At 37.0% G+C, this 16,030-nt stretch overlaps 1 protein-coding gene across 1 annotated transcript; it reads left to right on the top strand.

Annotated features, from left to right (window-relative positions):
* The first annotated feature begins 14,375 nt into the window (after positions 1 to 14,375).
* On the top strand, positions 14,376 to 15,650 carry RPRM (reprimo, TP53 dependent G2 arrest mediator homolog). Its single transcript, XM_016165644.2, has one exon. It carries the CDS (start codon positions 14,473 to 14,475, stop codon positions 14,800 to 14,802), a length of 330 nt encoding a protein of 109 aa, XP_016021130.1. The 5' UTR covers positions 14,376 to 14,472; the 3' UTR covers positions 14,803 to 15,650.
* The last annotated feature ends 380 nt before the right edge of the window (positions 15,651 to 16,030 follow it).

A 16,030-nucleotide genomic window follows, 5' to 3' on the forward strand; every position in this document is an offset into this window, starting at 1 on the left:
TAGATGTCACTGCATGACCTGAAATGTCTGCTATAATTTGATCTATGTCTTTATCAGCCTTATAGTCAAGATTAGCATATGGTACAAAATAATCTCAAAGTAGTTCCCCAAACAGCAGGCGCCTTCGTTTGTATTTGGTTGGCTGCATCCATTTCTTTCTTTTTTTTTTTTTTTTTTAATCCAAAAAGAAACACATTCTTTTTCACCTTCCCAGGAATTCTGTACATTAAACTACAAAGCAACATTCTAGTTTTTCTTTTCATCAATTTCCTCCCTCCCAAATTCTAATATCAAATAGAAATGTTTGCATTTGATCTAAACATGAAGGAGATATAAACGAAGAACTGTGGAAACACATAGCGAGAGGTTCATAAAGAATTTAGGCAACAAACATCATCCTCAAAAGAAATACAGCTAATCCTCATGTGAAAAATTTATATACCTGATGTGGTTTATTACTTGTCCTTCCTTAGCTTAGAACATCATTTATCAACTATATTTAGTACTCTATGAAATGTAATTAGGTGTTCGGCAGAAAAGAATTCCATGGTCAAATGTTTAAAAAACATTTGGCTATAAAAAAACTGACAGGCATGTATTTAATAGCAGAATGTCTTAGTTTCTAATATTTGAATGTGGATTGTAGGCCTCTAAAAGGAAAATACAGTTCCTATCATATCGTGTCTTATTTAAAAAATTATACTGTCTTGAGTATCGGTCTCTCATAAAACAGAGTTCTACTGAAAAGTAGAAGAAGAAATGGCAGTGGAGACTTACAATGTGAAGATTTAATATTTATGGCTTTTAATATTTTATAGATTCAAGAAAAAAGTTATGATCTTATTTTTACTCAATTATTGGAAATTGATAGATCTAAAAAGATAATCTAAAAAACTAGAATATTTTTTAGTTGATTTTTTCTTTTTACAAGTAATTTCAATAGAACAAATATTTTATACAGTACAATTTAAAACACATCAGTTATTTAGCCAAAACAAACAAAAATAAATTTAGAAGAAATGTACATGCACACTAAATTTCAAGCTATTGCTCTCAGATTTCTTTTGTCGTTAGAGGGGTTCTTGAAAAGAAAAGGTTCAAAAAGAATTGCCTTAGAGAAACCATGGTTTATGTCAACTTTTGAGCTAAAAAAAAAAAGAGAGAAAATGTTATGAAGAATATATTGCAATATACTCTGTTAATGAAGTTTGTGGAGCCTCAAACCCTAAAATCTCATCTGAACATTGGCAAATGACCAGGTCTAGGTATCATCGATTTGCTCTATTCAGTTCTTCTCCATGTCCTTCACCCTGCTTTCTGCTGCCACAGACTGGTCTGTATACATAACATCAATGGGCTTAAAACAACACAAATTTATCATCGTTTTGAAGTACAAAATGGGCTCCACTGGGTTAAAATCAAGGTGTTGGAAAGATTGTTTTCCTTTCTAGAAGCTCTAGGGGAGAACTATTTTCCTTGCTCCTTTTATCATAGAAAGGCCATCCACATTCCTTGGCTCGTGGTCCTCTTTCTCCACCTTCAAAGCCAGCAACAGTGATTAGAGTTATTCTCATATATCACTCTGACCTCTTCTGCCTCCCAACATTCCATTTAAAGACACTTGGGATTACATTTCTTTTACCCATATAATCTAGAATAATCTCCTATTTTAAGATCAGCTGGTTTGCAACCTTAGTTCCACTGCAACAGTCCCCTTTGCCAATTAAGGTAACATATTCACAGGTGATGGGGCTCAGGACATATGCATATTTTGGAGGGCATTAGTCTGCTTATAAAATTATTTTTTAAATCAACTTTTATAGTAACTGCATTGTATTGTGGTTGAAAACATGCTGAGTTTTCTTTTTTAATTTTAAGATAGTCAAATGTTATTTATTGTTCCTGTTACTTTTATTATAAGAAATTCCTTTATGTTTAATCTAGTATTATGACTTATGTATTTAGATACATGATGTGGAACAGGAATATAATTGAACTGAGTTTAATCCCAACAATTTTCCCAGCACCATTTATCCTATAACTAATCCTTTCTCCTATTGATTTGTAATAGTTCTATCTTTTCACTTAAAGTCTTAAGCACACCAGAGTATTTTCTAGGTAATGTCCTCCATTACTAATGAAAATGGGCCCGATCTTAACTCATACAAATAATCAACTCAAAGTGGATTAAAGACTTAAATATAAGATCTGAACTGTTAAACCCCTAAAAGAATACATAGGTGGTAAGCTCTTTGATATTGGTCTGGGCAGTGATTTTTTTCATATGACATCAAAAGCAAACACCATGAAGGCAAAACAAAACAGTGAGACTATGTCAAACTAAAAATTTTGGCTGTACAACAAAAGAAACAATCAAGAAAATGAAAAGACAACTTACAGAATGGGAGAAAATATTTGTAAACCATATCTGATTTGAGTTTAATACCCAAAATATACATGGAACTCATACAACTCAAGAGCAAATAAATTTAAAAAAAAATAGGCAAAGAACCTGAATAGATATTTTTCAAAGAAGACCTACAAATGACTGACAGGTATGTGAAAAGTTGCTCAATATTACTAATCAGCAAAACCAAAATGATATTATCACCTCACATCTGTTAGGACAGCTATTACAAAAAAAAAAAATTCAAAAGATAAGAAGTTTGGTGAGGATGCAGAGAAAAGGGAACACTTGTACACTGTTGGGAATGTAAGTTGGTGCAGATATGTTGAAGGGTATGAAGGGTTCTAAAAAATTAAAACTAGAACTACTATATGATCCAGCAATCTCACTTCTGGCCATATATCCAAAGGAAATAAAACCATTACCTTAAAACTGAAAAAAAATCCTAGTTTTTTTAGATAGTCTTTTCGGATCTATCAATTTCCAATAATTGAGTAAAAATAAGATCAATTTTTTTCTTGAATCTATAAAATATTTTTAAGACCATAAATATTAAATCTTCACATTCTAAGCATCCACTGCCATTTCTTCTACTGCTTTTCAATAGAACTCTGCTCCATGAGAGACTAGTACTCCTTAAGACAGTATCATTAGTTAAATAAGACATGATAGGAATGGCATTCTCCTTTTAGAGATCTACAATCCACATTTAAATATTAGAAACTGGGAAATTCAGCTATTAAAAACATGCCTGTCAGTTTTTTAATAGCCAAATGTTTCTCAAACATGTGATCATAGAATTCTTTTCTGCTGAACACCTACATTTCACAGAACATGTTCACTGAAGCATTATTCGCAGACGTCAAGATATGGAAACAACCTAAGTGTTCATCGATAGATGAATAAAGAAAATGTGATATATTATATTTATACACAAATATACTTTCAAATCTTGCCATTTGCAACAAAATTAATGAACTTGGAGGACATTATGCTAAGTAAAATAAGCCAGACAGAGAAACAAATACCCTATGATCTCACTTATATATACAATCTAAAAAAGTCAAACGCCTAGTAACAAAGAGTAGAATGGTGATTACCGGAGGCTAGGGGAGTTGGGGGGTGGGGCGCAGGTTGGTTCAAAGACATAAACTTTCAGATATAAGATTAATAAATTCTGGAGACCTAATGTATAGCATGGTAACTATAGTTAAAGACTCATTGAATACTTGAAATTTACTTAGAGAATAGAGCTCAAGTATTGTAATTATGTGAGATAATGGATATGTTAATTAGCTTGCTTGAGGTAATCATTACACAATGGATACATGTATCCAACCGTCATGTTGCACACCTTAAACATATACTATTTTTATTTGCCAATCATACTTCAATAAAGCAGGAAAAAATAAGTTTTGAGGTTAGTAACCCTTGTATGTAGTAATCACTAAAAACAGTATACCTTGCAACAATGAAATATAAGCTTGAATTGAAAAAGAGTAAGCAAGCCCCAACAACTTTTCTCTAAATGACTAAGTGTTATCCAAGCAATCTTTGGACAATAGGAGACTTGAAGAGATGTTTACCATTAGGAATTAACAACTGAAAAAGTGGAATAGGGCGTCGTTAATTTTTTCTTGGGGTTCTCAATTGTTTATGTTTTCTAATATTGAAAATAGCTTTGGACATATCATAGATACATCGTCCAGAATTTGGTGAGTTTCAACAATGCCACTACATGAGCTCCACAGAGATTAAATACAAGGCAGACTCTCCAGAGATGGTTTTGCAGATTGCAGTCAGACCACTAGATGGATTCATGAACCACCATAACATCATGAACTGAGTAGGACGTGAAGCTAATTGGTGACTCTAAAAGTAAAAGTGGGTCACCCAGCAGCCTGAAAAAAAAAAAATTACAACGCTTCACAAAAGCTTTCCTTGTGGTACATAGTATAACAGCTCTGGGTTGTAGAGAAACAGAAGTGCCTAAAAGAACACACTAGCAAGGACTCAGAGTCACTGCTCACTGTGAGTGAATGTGACATGCTATATGCAGAGACATACTGCAAGAAGAGGAGCAGTCATCACAGAGAAAACTGAAATTTACTGGGTGTAAATGCCCTCTCTGCTCATTTCAGTCCAGTTCACCATGGGACAATGTTCTCTTTCACAAAGTTTTCCACAGAGGGGAGGGGGGAGGGGGAAGGTATAAGGGGTTAAAGGGGTCAAATATGTGATGACAGAAAAAAAATCTAACTAAGGGGAGATGAATACATAATGCTATATATATATATATATATATATATATATATATATATATATATATACAGAGAGAGAGAGAGAGAGAGAGAGATATACATGTGTGTGTATATATATATTTATATATGCCTTATAGTTCAATTGTACACTTAAAACTTACTGGATTTTGTTAACCAATGTCACCATAAAAATATATAAATTTTAAAAATTATTAAAAAATAAAATAAAGTAATTATTGAAAAAAATAATGTTGTCCAGCACAACTGAAGAAATTAAAACCAAAAAATGGATGTTATGTACTAGACACTGTCTTCAGTGAATTATAAAATAAAATTCTAGAAATAAGGAGCCACCTCTGTCATTGGGCTACCGAGCATCTCTGGTGTGATTTAATATCTAATATAGAGAACTCTATACTCTTTGTGGAGGTTTCATTTACCTTAATAATCCTTAGCACTGCCTGCAGAGAGTCTTTCTAAAATGCAAATCTTTTTTGTTCTGCTGCTTAAAACTCTTCAATGTCTCTCTATGGCTTTCCAGTGGAAATCCAAATTCCATAAGAACTCTACAAACTCTAATCATTCCCCATCTTGTAGTAGTCAATACTCCAAAACATTAGAAATACTTGCAGATGCAAAATGCAAAATTCACCTTCTCTCACACCTTGGTGCGTTCAGCACACTTTACCTGGCTAACATCTCTTCTAGTCATCTTTCAATACATAGCTTACTATCATGTCCTCATCACCACCCACCTAATGCCCCAGTCTAGGTTAGGTGTTCTTCATATATCTCTCATAGAATTTATCTACACTATTAGCCTCTTTGTCAGTCTGCTTTCCAATTACTGGAGGGCAGAGGCTGCACCTCTTAGTTCCTGTCCTAGTACTTTCAGGCTGCTATAACAAAAATACTGTAGACTGGGTGCTTAAACAACAAAATTTATTTCTCATATTTCTGGAAGCCAGAAAGTCCAAGAACATGTCGCTGACAGATTTGGTGTCTGGTGAAGGCGTTCTCCCTGTTTCACAGACAGCCATATTCTCAATATAAAGTCACATGGTGGAAAAGGCAAGTAGTTCTCTGGGACCTTTTATATAAGGGCATTAATCCCACTCATGAGAGCGGATGCCTCATTACCTAATCACCTTCCCAAAACCCTACCTCTGTCACATTGGGGGTTTGGATTTCAACATATAAATTTGGGGGTACACGGACATTCAATCTATATCAGCTCTATATCCCTAAATAGTGTTATATACATAAAATGGTCTATAAGATGCTTCCTGAATAAATACACTGATTATCTGTCATAAAAATCTTGGAGGGAAAGGAGAAATATTTGACCTATGTTGGTTAAGTAACTTGCTGAAGGACATCTATCACATTGACTTTTAAAGATAAGTTTCTCAACTGCAAATCACAGGTGTGCATACAGTAAATGTTGGACTTTTGTTGCCATTATTAGTGTATAAACAAAAAATGATGCCACTCCTGCTTGTTATCTGAAAATAAGTGACCTTCATTATTCCTCTTTATTGTGTCTACAAATTTGCAGAAGTCATAAATCTTCGTGAGTTTAAATATACAAATCTAAAGTTGACGTGCTATACAAAAGATTTTGTTTTCTTTCTTTACTTCCAATATGATTTTTCCTTTATATATTTGAAAGAAATAGCACCCAATTTTGTCCTATTGAAATAGAAGATAAAACCCTGCCTTCGATTAATTGGGCCGAAGCCGAGAAATTAGAGAAATTGCATCTTTCATGCCACCTGCTTCTCCCTACTTTGAGGCTGGCTCAGGTCTTATCTCTTTAATGTGGGAAAGGATGCACCACCAGTAACACTAAAGACTTTAAGCAGCTTGGTGACTGTTTCACTTTAAAGTCTAAATCATGAGACTTTCAAGAGAGGGCAGAAAATCGGAATGAAATAATGACAGAAATTCCATAGAGGCAAAAACTGTCTATGCTGCGTATTTAAAAAAAGGACGCCACAGGTATCATTCTGAGAACTTCTCAGCATGTTCAGTGGTTAGGATTTTTAATCAAACTTGGGGTGAATTATTATATGCTTTTCTTGACCTTCTATTTCGACAACAATGCAAAGGTATTAACAGATAAGAACACTGTGGCTGCTACTCACTGTATTATTCCAAGGAAGTGCCTGTGCGTTTAAAGGAAACTCTGACTCATAGAGGTCACCTGGTAACATAAGGACATTCTCTACTTTCCTTCCACAGAAAGAAGTCCACCATCACCATATGGCATCAGGTCGGAGATCCAGGGAATATATTCAAACAGAAAATAAAGAGGCAGGCACTTGGTTAAACCTTTATTGTTTCCCCCACTTGGCAGTTTTTGTTCTGAACTACCTTTTGTAAAGTAGATGTGACGACCCAACTAAATTAGACAGATACAGTCTCTACATTTTAGAAGCTTAAAGTTTAATAATTTTGTTAAAAATGAAAGTTTACATATTTTCTATTCTAAAGAAATCAATAACTAAAATTCCTTAAATTCTAAATTTTTAAATTTTGTCAGTATTATTATTGACCTATTAATAAACTATTTAGGGCACAGGCAAACTTATACCAACATATCTTCCAGATAGATCACTGTGTTAAATGTAAATCAATGCAAATATAAAAAATGTTTTAAAAATAAAAGAATATATAAATAATAAATTCTGGATGAGAGTAAACTTTCTAAGTTTAGAAGTAATAAAAAATAAATCCCTACTCAATCCATAGCTTCCCAAATACATAGATAGTACACACCAGATTGCTAATGGAAGCAATGGCTAAGATAATATTTTTTTTTCATAGAGTCTGGGGCCAATCTCTGCAAAACACTCAGCCTGCTTTTCCACTGCAGTGAAACCTGGGAGATGCTCTTCTTTCTATCTCTGAGACAACTAATTCACTTTTTAAAAAACAGCTTTGTTGCGGTATAATTTATATACTACACATATTTGATGTGTACCATTTAATGAGTTTGGATATCTGCAAATACCCATGATATTCTTACCACAATCAAAATAATAGACACAGCCAACGACTCCCAGAGTTTACTTGTCTATTTGCTTTTGGTTTTTTGTTTTGTTTTGTTTTTTGGTAAGAATACTAACATAAGATCTACTAACTTCTTAAGAAATTTCGAAGTGAACATTACCATATTGCTAACTATAGTCACCATGCTGTACAACAGATATCTGGAACTTATTCATCTAGTGTAACTAAAACTTTATGCCCATTGAACAACTTCTCATTTTCCCCACCCTTCCACCTCAGGCAATCACTACTGTATTCTCTCTAAGAGTTTGACTATTTTAGACACTTCCTATAAATTAAATCATATAGTATTTGTCTTTCTGTGACTAGCTTATTTCACTTAGTCAAGGTGGGTTTTATATATTAATAGGGTTGGTTTAACTTTGTATTTCATAGGAATTAAATGTATTTCCTTCCCTATGCTAAAGTTGTATGGCTGGCCAAGAGAATAAGGTCCTATGGCTGACCAACAGATATGTTTGCAGGTGTGAATGGACCATCAGCCTCTGCCATCCATTGCCTACCATTCCTTTCCAAGATTAGCCATGCAATCTACAAGATGGATGTGAAAGGTCTCCTGGATGGGTTATTCCTAAATGTCCTCTAGTGCGTGGCTGTATAATCTATATAATCTGAGATCCAGAACAGCTTTCTTGTACCTGGTACCTAGTGAGGAGAAGACAAACTCTAAATGCCTGCTCTACTGAGGCTGATGCTGGATATAAAACACAGGTGGTGTATTTTCTCAGGAAAACTGTTAATTTTATGACAGCAACTCTAGACTGTTTATAAAATAAAAAAACTCATACAAGAGTTAGCAGCAATTTCACATCCCAGTTTGATGCCTTGGCAGATATGGGAGTATTCTGCAAGATCATTAAAGCAGAACCAGGTCGCAGCGTGCATCCCCAATAAGTCACCTGTCAAAAGTATTTGTGTTAGAAACTTATCTGAACCTGTGTCCCCAAATGGATCTTCAGTGAAAGCAAGAATTTTCTCTGAAGTAATAAATATATGCTTTCCCCTTAGAAAATATAAAACATTTTAAGAAAATAAAAGCAATGAAAGAAATCACTGATGAAAATGTTGGTGCACTTACATATGTAATCAAATTCCCTACACCCAAAAAAGAATATTGTCCAATTTAAAAAGCAAATGAACTATAAGATATTTACAAATATGTAAATATGGGGTTAATATATTTGATAAAAGAGAGTTATTAGAAATCAGTAAATCAATACTAATGATAAAATGTCTCATGAGAAATAGACAAGGGGTTTGCACCTGAACATAAAGATTACAAAATAAGATATACAGTCCTATAACATGTATATGGAAACACTGTATGCCACAATGATATATTATGCAACTTCAAACAAGATATGATTTCTTTCCTTATCAAACTTGCAATGATAATTTTAAAACTTATAATACTTGGTGCTCAAGAACAAAATTTCCTGAGTTACCTGCTAAAAATAAAAATCGAAAGAACGCATCCCAGACCCACTGAAGTAGAATCCCAGTGGCTGGACCTTGGAAGCAAGTTAGGGAAATTCTGATTCACCTGACTTACAGTAGAACCTAGAAATCAATGATTTCCCATCCCCACCCTTAGTGATCTTAGAGCAAGCTTGATAACATTACTCTAAGCAGTGGTTTTCAACCATAGCTAGTCTACTGAACCACCTGGAAAATTTTAAGAAATACAGACACTTGAGTCCTAGTCTCAGAAATTCAGATTTAAAGTCCTTATGGGTTTAGTTTGAATATCAAACATTTTAAAAGCTCATTAAGTGATTCTAAAGTGTAGCCAAAGTTGAGAGCACCAACTCTAGAGAGTGCGATAAAATGAATATTTGTACGCTTTACAAATGGGAGTGAAAATTGGCACAAACCTTTTTACAAACAATTTGGCTTTGGGTTGCTTTTTAAAAAAATTATTTTCAATAAAAATTTCAATTGAATTAAGTTTATCCTATTAATGTAATCTAAATATAGAAAACATTTATGAGCACAGATGTTCTTTGTGTGTAATTGATTCAATAACAATATTTGAGAGCAACATAACTGGCCAACTATTGGGTAATGGTTTAATAAACAATGGTATGTTCACATAAGGAAGTGCTATACACTCATTAAAAATGTACTTGTTTTTAATGTCGTAGGAAAATACAGGATTAGGAGAAAAAATAAGGTATAAATTGCATTTATTGCATATCAAGACTAAGTTAAAATAAGCATAGCACAGAGATAGAAAGAAAATACTCTAAATTACTAAGAGTGGTTACTTTGAGCTATGGGGAGGTAAATGACTTTTGGGGATTATTTTCTAACTTTTCTGAATTTTGAAAATTTATATAACTTTCTAAAAGGCCTAATTAAACATTTAGAATGTTTATTGTACTAAAATATATATAACAAAATTTACCATTTTAACAATTTGCAAGTATACAATTCAGTGGCAATAAGTTCTTTTACATTGTTGTACAACCATTATCACCATCAACCCCCAACCCCCAGAGCTTCCCCTCCCAGGCTCTGGTAACAACTATTCTACTTTTTGGCTCTATCAATTTGACTATCCTTGGTATCTAATATAAATGGATCGTACAATATCTGTCCTTTTGTGTCTGGCTTATTCCATTTAGCATAATGTTTTCAAGGTTCATCCATGTTGAGAATGTATCAGAATTCCATTGCTTTTTAAGGCTGCATGATAGTCTATTGTATGACTATACCACAAGCTTACAAGTTTTTACTTACCAAGGTCAATCGCTTCATAAGGAGATCTTTCTAAAGTGTATCACTCACTTTTCAGCCTTCTTAAAAGGAAATACTGAACAAATTGTAACTTTTATGTCTTTTAATGACATATATATTGATACTCCCTCAAGAGCAATTGACTATATATATATTTTTTTTATTTGAGATCTTGCTATTGCTAGCTACTATTCAAAGTTATTTTCATAGAGTAAATCAATTCTTTCAAAATCCCATGGGATATTATTCCTGTTTCATAGGTAAGTAAAGGAGATGCACAGAAGTTAAAGAACTTTTCCAAGATCACACACCTAGTAAGTGAAAACAGCAGGATTCAAAGTCCATGTCTTTACACATTTTGCTTGACCCCTCACCAGCAGAGAGTGTTACTTTGTCGTGGTAAAAGCACTCACCTCCAGCTATTTTCTTCTCTCCAACCTACTCGATATTGATATCCTGTCATCAAGAAAAACAGATAAAGAAGGGAATTAAAACTGTGTGAAAAGTAAAAGTTCATAGTTTTGAGAGAGCATTTGAGGGGTCTAAGAGTAAAAATATATGAATTTACATATTTGACTTTTATGGTATCTATTTTAGTAGTTCAATGACCCATTTGGCTTATTTCTGGCTTTTTTTCTTGTTCTCCAGGTGCTGAGTCTACTTTTATGAGTGAATATTAGTGTTTACTCTTACTTCTATTTATGTTGTGTACTATATTGTAATTTACTTTTTAAAAAGCTTGTACCAAAGTAATAAATATCATTAATATTTCTGATATTCTCTTTTTTAAAAAATGCCCATTTAATATTTTCATAGTACAAGCAAAGAAAGAACTAAGAAAAAAGCTTTTGATGTTGAAAATGTCTGGTCCTATACCACGCCTATTCAAACTATACACTCGATGGCTACTAATCACAGATGCCCATCAATATCAGCCTGGAATATTTTCGTAGAATTTATTATATGCCATCGATATATTTCCTGAAAAGAATGGACAAGTATTCCTTTCCTTGCATACCATATATATTGTGAAATGCCGAGCATTTAGCTTTCCAAAAATCAAACCTTCTTTCTAATGAAGTAGGAGAGGTCACTAGTTAAATGAATATAACAGTGAGTCCATCTATGTATTAAAAAAACTTTCATTTAAAGTGAATTATCAGTATGTCACCTCACTCCCTATCACCATCTATTTTTCTAGAAATTTTTTCTAAATCAACATTTTTAAAGGATTCTTTTCCACATCTATAGGATTTTCCTAGCAAACAGGTGAATAACAGGAATAAAGCTGAGAGAAAAATTTTCGCTCAAAATACAAAATGGAAAAACAAATAAGTTTCTTTTGTAAACCTCTAGTGGCCCAGGTTCCCTTAAATGTTATAATGAGTGAATGATAAATGTAAATTTTGCTACTAGGTTTATAATTAATTTCCTTCTCAATACTCCAAGTAATTTTATTTAACAAAATCAGAGTGAGGGGAGGATTTGTAAGAAGATAAAAAGGGGAGGATTTGTAAGAAGTTAAAGGGTACAAGACCACATTCCAAAAGATCTGAACTAGCTGATGGGACTAGCCATTATCTTATTATTCATAATTTTGTGACTGATCAGTAGTTAAAGCTGAAAGAAAATAAAGTCAGAGTGTTACCTTATTTATTTAAAAAATGTGCTCTCTAAATCTAAAGGTTAGACAATATAAAACTTCCACTGGACTCCAAGGTTTGATCATCTTAACATTGACTTCTTACTAAAATACTAATACTGTTAACATCAACACATATACTCAAATTTTAAAAAGAATTTTGTTAACATTTTAGGAATTTTTTGTAATTCAAGTCTGCCATGCTGGACCTTATAAATGTACTAAAACTCTATTTGTTTTTATCACATAAAGAAGGGATAATTCTCTGTTCATCCATGCCCAACTTCTACTAAACACATAGTCCTATGCAAATTAATAACCCTGGGAGTCGACCTCTATTCTCTATCTTTTGCTTTTCTAAATTCCTACTACTTGCCTCTATCATTCATTTTAGTATTGCTTTATATTGTCTAAAATTCTTCTGTAAGTTTTTCCACAATGCATTATGTTTTACTATTCTTAAGTATCACCCATATTAACTAAGATAGACTGATGGTATAGTGAAATTTAAATAAGTTTTTCTAATCAATTAATAATACATTTGTCCAAAGGGGAAAAAAAAAAACTGTACGGAGTGGAGCATTCTTTAAGGCTAATATAATCATAAGAAACTCAAGCAATAAACCAGGTGACTTGTGGATGAGTTCCACAAGCCTGGTTGTTTAGCTAGTAAACTTCTCCTCAAAATAAAAATAGCTGTTTACAAGGATCTAAACGTATTGAAACTGATATATAATCGATATCCAAAAATTGAAAACTCTTAACTAAAGGACATTTCATTCTGTTTTATGGTAGTCATGAAATAGTACAAAAACACTTAAGGAAAATGGTAAAAAAAAAAAAAAAAGATGCTTGGTGGAGACAAAAATAAGAGGGTTTAACAAGCAAATAAAATGGATTTAGAAGAGAGTTGAAATGGCAAGACAATTATGTTATAATAGAAGTTCAGTACACGCAGTCTATCAGAAGTTTGGACTAGGCTTCAAGTTACTGGTTTTCAGCTGTTGCAGTTGAAAGAAAAAAGGAGGGGAGGAAGGGAGGCAAGAAGAAAGGAAAAAAAGGAGGACTGAATGTAGAAAGAAGAAAAAGAAACTTTCAGAGTTTAAGAAACAATCCGTCTGGTTTACAAGATTTCAGGGAAACCAACAGCAAAATTATAATGAGCTGAAGCTTCGATCAGTAAGCTAAAATATCTGTAGTTTTGTTTTAATAACAAAGGTGAAATACATCAGATTATTGAAAATGGGGAGGGCTCTCAGGAGTTGGCCAGTGTTCTAGGTGATGGATGTGATGAACAATTCCCTTAAACAACTGATTTACTGCCAGCAGAGAAAAACATTGGAAGCGCATCCAAAAACTCATCTGCAATTAAGATTACAAGAACGGCCACTCTGTCCAGCTTCCCTCCCTTACCAGAGCCGTGACCCTGCTCCTGGGAACCACCTCCTCACAAAGGCAACACCCTCTTCCCACGAAACCCTTTCCTTTGTCTTAAAAATCAGTATAAAATCTACTTTATTCTGTCTTCCAATCGTTTCCTTTCCTTCTCCCCTTCTTCTTTCTTTTTCTCCTTCCCTCCCTCCCTGCTTTTCTTTCTTCCCGACATCATCGCTTTTTAAAACTACCCCCAGGTCAACCTTACACCACTAGAAATCCGTCGCAGGCCAGACAGAGTAAGACACAGGCGGCTGGCCAGTGCATTCGCAAGCACCATCTGGCACCTTCGATTCATCGCCACTTTCCATCAGCCCAGAGGTGAGAGGGGCGGGAGGCAAAGGACACGCAGAGCTGGTGTGACCCAGTTCTTAGGAAACTTTCAGCTGGTCGCAACCCTTCCTCCGCCCGAACTATTTAATCATCCATCGAGGCAGAAAAGCACTGTGACCTCTGCAATTGGGAAAGAAGCGAAGCAAGAAAAGCAAAACCAGAAGGTTCGCCCCTTCGCCTCCCCACCGCCCAACCTCAGCCGGCGCAGAACCGCGGCGTGGCCGGAAGAGGCCGCTGTTCGCTCAGAGCAGCCTCCCCGCGGCCGCCCGCACCTCCCACGGCCCTGCTGGCCCAGCCCCGCCAAGTTCCAACATCCCCCAGTCGAGCGAGCTCCGGGAACAAGCACCGCCCGGGCAGGAGCAGACGGCGCAGACCAGACCGGCTGCGGTGCGACTCGGAAAGGCTCCTGGGAAATTCCCACGGCCCAGGGACTTTGGAAAGAAGAGAGCAAGCAGCCCTTCCGCGCGCGCGGGCGCGCGCGAGTCTGCAAGTGAGCGCTCAGCTCGGCACCTGTTCCTCCCGCGCCGCTGCCTTCCCACCCCTCGGACCCGCGCTTCCCCGGGCGTCCGCCCTCTCCCGCGATGAATCCGGCTCTGGGCAACCAGACCGATGTGGCCGGCCTGTTCCTGGCCAACAGCAGCGAGGCGCTGGAGCGCGCCGTGCGCTGCTGCACCCAGGCGTCCGTGGTAACCGACGACGGCTTCGCAGAGGGCAGCCCGGACGAGCGCAGCCTGTACATCATGCGCGTGGTGCAGATCGCCGTGATGTGCGTGCTTTCGCTCACCGTGGTCTTCGGGATCTTCTTCCTCGGCTGCAACCTCCTCATCAAGTCCGAGGGCATGATCAACTTCCTGGTGAAGGACCGGAGACCTTCTAAGGAGGTGGAGGCGGTGGTCGTGGGGCCATACTGACCGGCCCTCCCGCCCCCGCGGCAGCCGCTCCGTGCCTCCCCAGTTCGCCAGACCGACCGCGCCCCCTCACCATCCGAGAATGGGCGAAGCAAACCTGTCGGAGTCAATTATTTCTCTCGACTTCTGCCTTTCGGGATGAAGCGACCTGTTTCTCGCTCGCTCTTTCAAAGTCCCCATGCCTGCTGCAGGAGGAAGTGCCCTGATTCTGGACTCAGCAGCAAGTGGCAAGAACACAGAGATTAGGGCGCAAACTTTGGAAGCTGTCGCTAGTTTGAGATGCAGGGAAACCGACGGGCGAAGGCCCTTCTCCACCCGCAGGTGGGCCAAGCTCTGGGGCAGGTGGAGAGGGCGGGCAGGGGAGAAACCCAGCGGCACCGAATGCCTGGTGGCCGAGAAAGTGATCTGTGTATACACCACACAACAGAACTAATGGGGGCACAGAAATCCGTGTCCGGATTCGCGCCCATTCTCTCCCGCTTCTCCCAGCGCTGGCGGGAGAGGCGGTAAATTCCTTTGATTAGTTATAACGTGAGGTTTTAAGGGATTTTAGTGTTAGTTTGCTTGAATACAAATATTTGATAAGTCTTTGTCTGCCCTAGTGGCCTGTTTGCCTGCCTGGGATTAGAGTTTTATCATCGTGGGAAAAGGGGTGGGGGAGGGGAACCTGAGAATGTGAACGGGGTGAGTTGTTTCTTTTATTGCATTTATAACTGGGTCTTTTGCGGGGAGCTGGCACCTCAGCTGCCCTGGGCAAAGATCCAGAATAGAAGAACTCTTACGTAGCTGCACGGTTTACGCCACAAAAGTGCTCTTGACATTCGTGACACCATTTTGACCTTTTTTTTTTTTTTTCCTTAGATAACATTTCCTTAATAAATGCAACATTTAAGTGTTTTGTTCCTGGCCTCCTGGTGGTCATTCTGCGCTCTCGGCAGAAGGGAACGGGCGGTGGGTTACCGGACCAGGGAATTCGTTTTTGCAGAGCTGTGATTCAACCCATGGATCCCACCGAGGGTCGAGGGTGGGGGTGAGATTGAGAGGCCTAGAGGAGAGTGAGACAGGGACAAGCCTCGGGCACAAGAGCCGTCCTGGTGGCAGCAGCATTTGTTTTCTCTTACAGTTAATATTTTATATTTCATTTAAGCTCAGCTCTATGAGCCAGGCGAGACGGCAGGAGGTCCCAGTGGGAAGATTACACTTCCGAGCAAGGCTCCAGCGGGAACACAGG

Source organism: Rousettus aegyptiacus, unplaced genomic scaffold (assembly GCF_014176215.1).
Source record: "Rousettus aegyptiacus isolate mRouAeg1 unplaced genomic scaffold, mRouAeg1.p scaffold_m13_p_2, whole genome shotgun sequence".
In the NCBI taxonomy this organism is placed as follows: Eukaryota; Metazoa; Chordata; class Mammalia; order Chiroptera; family Pteropodidae; genus Rousettus; species Rousettus aegyptiacus.